The sequence below is a fragment of the Oncorhynchus mykiss genome, chromosome 9 (assembly GCF_013265735.2).
Source record: "Oncorhynchus mykiss isolate Arlee chromosome 9, USDA_OmykA_1.1, whole genome shotgun sequence".
Classification (NCBI taxonomy): domain Eukaryota; kingdom Metazoa; phylum Chordata; class Actinopteri; order Salmoniformes; family Salmonidae; genus Oncorhynchus; species Oncorhynchus mykiss.
In genome coordinates this window covers 41,036,822-41,043,008 of record NC_048573.1, presented here as the reverse complement: position 1 = coordinate 41,043,008, position 6,187 = coordinate 41,036,822, and the positions used below count along the sequence as shown (strand labels likewise).

Here is a 6,187-nt window from a genome sequence, read left to right as displayed (position 1 = left end):
TCTAGAACGGACGGCTACATTGTGTGTGAGGAGCATGAGGAGATCCTGAGAGCAGCCTGGGCAGAAGACCAAGAGATACAGAGACAAAAGGAGAAAGAGGGGAGTTGTAGTGTGTCTGAATGTGTTTGTTTAAAAGCCTCTGTTTTGCCACTTCTCTCAAAGCACATATTTTTTTCAACTGCCACTGGGTATTGTACAGTTGAATAAATACGTATTTCCTGCAATTAATCATATCTTTATGGATATTTTTTTTTTTTTAACTATGGTCTATTACAGGCATTATCTTGTTTGTTAGGTTAGTGCTTCTCATGTTTTGCTCACATATGTGTGTTTTCCAGAAGCGGGAAAAGAGGGCAGTGGCTAACTGGACTCTGCTGGTGAAGAGCCTGCTGATCAGGGAGAGACTACAGCGTCGCTATGGGAAGAAAGGCCCAACACCCGCAGGAGGCCTGGACCAACTGAAGAGCCAGGATAGAGAAGGGGTAGAGGGTCTATCGTCTGACGAGGAAGGGGAAGGTGGGCCGAACACGGCTTCTGCCGCACTGGCACAGGCCTGGCCCCAGAACAGACAGGGGGAGCAGGACAGTGGCACAGGGGGAGCCTCCAAAACTACATCCAAACGGCAGAAAAGGGGCCAGGAAAAGCACCTTTTCCCCTTTGAGAAAGTATGAGATCCTCCAACCCAACTCTCTCTGGCGCCCATCCAGTCGTGTTCTTCATGTCGCCAGAACGGATCAGAAGTAGGTCAGGCATCTGTTCTTGGTTCCTGCTGTGCTACAGGAGATGTAGGTCATTGTAATCCCTGTGGACCAAAACAACAAAACAGTCTGGTGTTAGTGTGGCACATGGGCATGCCTGAAGTGTCCCCACTTGCGCCAGCGAATAGCTCGCTTTTCGCGTGGCGCCCGACTGGTAAGACGCTTGAGAATTGCTGTTACGTGTGCTAGCAAGGCAGAGGTCCTGGGTTTGAGCCTCTGTGTAAACCCGACTCAGGAGGAAGTGGTCCTCTCTAAGCTAGCAGCGTGACCACCTTTACACTGGCACAGACTCTAACCTGCACTGCTGCAGTTGGTGGAACCTCGATGTAAACTGATTCTGTTTTTTTCCCCCACACTCTCATATCGCTCCTGTCTCTCTAAACACACTTGTGTGTGTGTGTGTGTGTGTGAGAGAGAACGAACGAACGTGGAAGCTCAGTTGTCTGTCTCTACTGTGTATAAGCAGACAGTTTTTTTAATCCAAAGTATTTTTCTAAGAATTGTTATAAAAATGTTTGAATTGTTGTTATATTACAGCGTTGATGTGATGTTAAAAGAATGGAAATAAATAGCAGATATTTTGGGGACTCATTAGTTTGACCCAAATAGAAGTGTTGACTCATGCATTTGTATCATCATCAAGCTGCCCAAACTACACTCAGACATTCACAGCAAGCTCAATTTCATCATCACAATGTCTCATAGCAACGGTATGTTTTATCCTTGAGGCAATGGAGCCAATCACTGATTGTCAGAGACAAGGAGGGAGTTATTTTACGCTGGCTTGTGTTGAACCGGGCAATGGCCCATCATTTCATTGGGCGAATGCGGGGAGGGAGGAGAGCTCTTCTCAAATCGCACGGTAATCTGCACCGCTTGGTCATGTTGTCAGGTCGGTGCATTGTCTAGAAACAGCTCTTTTTCCATCAAATAAATGTAATGTCAAACTCGTTTTTGTTTTCATTTGTTCTATGAGATAATATCACAACCAACCTTTATTGTGCGTTATTACATAAATGCTTCAAAATTCACAAAGTGACATTAGCTGAAGAAGATTACCACAGAACTTATTTTCGCCGTTTATTCTAAACAAAAACTCCATTTGTTTTTCCATAGGCTTTGTTCAGCGAACCATGGCGGAGTTGGCGCCTACAAAAGATGTCATTGCTATTGCTTTCTATTACGACACATGCTTAATTACGGCATTTTTGTTTTGAGCTGATTTCGCCGTGGGGCTATTGGCTCACGCCCGGTTCCAAATCGAATGCAATCAACTTTCACCTGGTGCAAATCACGCCTACACGGGAGCCCGGGCGAGATTAATTGAACCCCCTCAAGGATTACTCTGCAGGGCAGGAATTCCCAACACGATCCCAGTGTCTGTGACGCCCGCCGTTTGCTGCAACAAACGCCCAGCGGAGAGCGTGGTGAAACAGACCAGCCAAAATGTCCTGAGGAGTTTTGATGCAGTCTTTACCCGACAAAGTCAAGTTAGGATATGTCAGTTATCCGTGCGAGCTTTTGTCCTGAACCCATTAGGGTGCTTTAGGTGCCAAGCTTATGGTCATGTTGCAGCAGTATGTAGGAGGGAGAATCCTAGATGTGAGAAGTGTGCAGGAGGGAATGAGACAAAGGAATGTGTAGAATAGGTGGAAAAAGTGCTGGAGATCAGAACTGTCCGGTGAGAGAAAGGCAGGTTGAGGTTGCCAGCATCAGAGTAGTACAGAAGGTGTAGTATGCTGAGGCAGGGAAGAGAATAGTAGAGGAAGATGGGTCCAGGGTGAGGGATCCTAAGAAGATCCCTGTGAGTAGGCCGAGGCCAATAAAGAGTGATAAGAATAACGTGCTTCAATAAGGTTGGCTTAGCCTACTGCAGAAATGGAACGTAAATCACTGAAAATAGATGTTGTGGTGGCAGCTGCAGAGAAATACTTGGGTGTATAAGATTTTACTGCAGAAGAGTTAGAATATGTGTTTGAATGATAGTGTCTCGTCCTCCCAGGTTGTCGGCCTTGTGTAAGATCAGATAGGTGGGGAGCGTCTCTGATGTGATCTTCCTGTCCGGGTTGGTGTCCCCCCCCCCCTTCGATTCATGCAGTGGGGGAGAACTCCGTGGGCTATACTCGGCCTTGTCTCTGGGTAGTAAGTTGGTGGTTGAAGATATCTCTCTAGTGGTGTGGGGGCTGTGCTTTGGCAAAGTGGGTGGGGTTATATCCTGCCTGGTTGGCCCTGTCCGGGGGTATCTTTGGATGGGGCCACAGTGTCTCCCGACCCCTCCTGTCTCAGCCTCTAGTAATTATGCTGCAATAGTTTATGTGTCGGGGGGCTAGGGTCAGTCTGTTATATCTAGAGTATTTCTTCTGTCTTAACCAGTGTCCTGTGTGAATTTTAAGTAGGCTCCCTCTAATTCTCTTTCTCTCTTTGTCTTTTCTTGGAGGACCTGAGCCCTAGGACCATGCCTCATGCCCCTGGCCTGATGACTCCTTGCTGTCCCCAGTCCACCTGGTCATGTTGCTGCTCCAGGTTGAACTGTTCTGCCTGTGGCTATGGAACCCTGACCTCTTCACCGGACGTGCTACCTTGTCCCAGACCTGCTGTTTTCGACTCTCTATACCAAACCTGCTGTCTCTAACTCTGAATGATTGGCTATGAAAAGCCAACTGACATTTACTCCTGAGGTGCTGACCTGTTGCACCCTTTACAACCACTGTGATTTATTATTATCTGACCCTGCTGGTCATCTATGAACGTTTGAACATCTTGGCCATGTTCAGTTATAACCTCCACCCGGCACAGCCAGAAGAGGACTGTCCACCCCTCAGGTTCCTCTCAAGATTTTTACCTAGGTTCCTGCCTTTCTAGGGAGTTTTTCCTAGCCACCGTGCTTCTACATCTGCATTGCTTGGTGTTTGCGGTTTTAGGCTGGGTTTCTGTACAGCACTTTGTGACATCGGCTGATGTAAAAAGGGCTTTATAAATACATTTGATTGATAGGGCCAAGTAGTCGAATATTGGTGAGGTTTTAATGGGTGTGGGGTTAGATGGTAGGGCAATTTTTTTCTTACCCTTTCCCGCGTCCTTTTCCCTTCCGTTTTGTGTCACAAAGTGTAATGAATTCATCATACACAACAGTAGGTGGTAAATACAGGGTGATCAGCTTCTATCTCAAGGCAATCAGACTGTTAAATAGCCATAATTAGCCGGCTACCACACGGTTACTCAACAATGCACCTTAGAGGCTACTGCCCTATATACATAGTCATGGAATCACTGGTCACTTTAATAATGGAACACTCGTCGTTTTAATCATGTTTACATAATGTACTGCTTTGCTCATTTCATATGTATATACTGTATTCTATTCTACTGTATTTTAGTCAATGCCACTTTGACTTTGCTCGTCCTAATATTTATATACAGTACCAGTCAAAAGTTTGGGGACACCTACTTATTCCAGGGTTTTTCTTTATTTTTACTATATTCTACATTGTAGAATAATAGTGAAGACATCAAAACTATGAAATAACACATATGGAATCATGTAGTAACAAAAAAAGTGTTAAACAAATCAAAATATATTTGAGATTCTTCAAAGAGATTCTTCAACAGCTTTGCACACTCTTGGCATTCTCTCAACCAGCTTCACCTGGAATGCTTTTCCAACAGTCTTGAAGGAGTTCGCACATGCTAAGCACATGTTGGCTGCTTTTCCTTCACTCTGCAGTCCAACTCATCCCAAACCCTCTCAATTGGGTTGAGGTCAGGTAATTGTGGAGGCCAGGTCATGTGATGCAGCACTCCATCCCTCTCCTTCTTGGTCAAATAGCCCTTATGCAGCCTGGAGGTGTGTTGGGTCATTGCTTTGTTGAAAAACAAATGAGAGTTCCACAAAGTGCAAACCAGATGGAAAGGCATATCATATTTCTCTTTGCTTATTTGAGCTGTTCTTACCATAATACGGACTTGGTCTTTTATGAAACAGGGCTATCTTCTGTATACCAACCCTACATTGTCACAACACAACTGATTGGCTTAAATACATTAAGAAGGAAAGAAATTCCACAAACTTTTAACAAGGCACACCTACACAGGTTACATTACTCAAAAGTAAAACTGCATAAAATATTCCCGGACACCTCACCACTGTGTGAGAGGTGCAAGCAGGATGAGGGGACGTTGACCCACTTATTCTGGACATGTCCTAAGTTACATGTTTACTGGGCTCTTATTTTTGATTACTTATCTAGAGCCTTTGATAGAGTTCTAGCCCCAGACCCATTGACCGCTCTGTTTGGTACAGTTGATGGGAATAACCACGAAGGGAAAGCTGTCTCTCTTTGTACTCTATTAGCCAAAAGGCTCATATTGCAATTTTGGAAACTGGAGACTGTACCTACCTTTGAAATGTGGTTACGGGATTTGGGGAATATAATACATGTGGAAAAGATTCGATACAATACCTTCAATAGAAGTCCAATGTTTTACAAAATATGGCAGCCGATACTGGATAAATGGTCTAGTCCCGCTTCATAACTGGGTTGACGATCTGCTGCTACTCTGTGCTGTACTCCACTCAGTATTTACAGTGCCTTGCGAAAGTATTCGGCCCCCTTGAACTTTGCGACCTTTTGCCACATTTCAGGCTTCAAACATAAAGATATAAAACTGTATTTTTTTGTGAAGAATCTACAACAAGTGGGACACAATCATGAAGTTGAACGACATTTATTGGATATTTCAAACTTTTTTAACAAATCAAAAACTGAAAAATTGGGCGTGCAAAATTATTCAGCCCCCTTAAGTTAATACTTTGTAGCGCCACCTTTTGCTGCGATTACAGCTGTAAGTCGCTTGGGGAATGTCTCTATCAGTTTTGCACATCGAGAGACTGAAATTTTTTCCCATTCCTCCTTGCAAAACAGCTCGAGCTCAGTGAGGTTGGATGGAGAGCATTTGTGAACAGCAGTTTCAGTTCTTTCCACAGATTCTCGATTGGATTCAGGTCTGGACTTTGACTTGGCCATTCTAACACCTGGATATGTTTATTTTTGAACCATTCCATTGTAGATTTTGCTTTATGTTTTGGATCATTGTCTTGTTGGAAGACAAATCTCCGTCCCAGGTCTTTTGCAGACTCCATCAGGTTTTCTTCCAGAATGGTCCTGTATTTGGCTCCATCCATCTTCCCATCAATTTTAACCATCTTCCCTGTCCCTGCTGAAGAAAAGCAGGCCCAAAACATGATGCTGCCACCACCATGTTTGACAGTGGGGATGGTGTGTTCAGCTGTGTTGCTTTTACGCCAAACATAACGTTTTGCATTGTTGCCAAAAAGTTCAATTTTGGTTTCATCTGACCAGAGCACCTTCTTCCACATGTTTGGTGTGTCTCCCAGGTGGCTTGTGGCAAACTTTAAACGACACTTTTTA

General features: G+C 44.4%; 1 protein-coding gene across 1 annotated transcript in view; it reads left to right on the top strand.

Moving 5' to 3' along the window:
• Positions 1-1,710, top strand: part of xpc (xeroderma pigmentosum, complementation group C) — an 11,809-nt gene extending 10,099 nt beyond the window's left edge. Inside the window, exons 13-14 of the mRNA XM_036988003.1 lie at positions 6-99; positions 339-1,710. Of these exons, the coding sequence (XP_036843898.1) occupies positions 6-99; positions 339-671 (427 nt within the window). The 3' untranslated portion in view covers positions 672-1,710. The remainder of the gene's footprint in view (positions 1-5; positions 100-338) is intronic.
• The last annotated feature ends 4,477 nt before the right edge of the window (positions 1,711-6,187 follow it).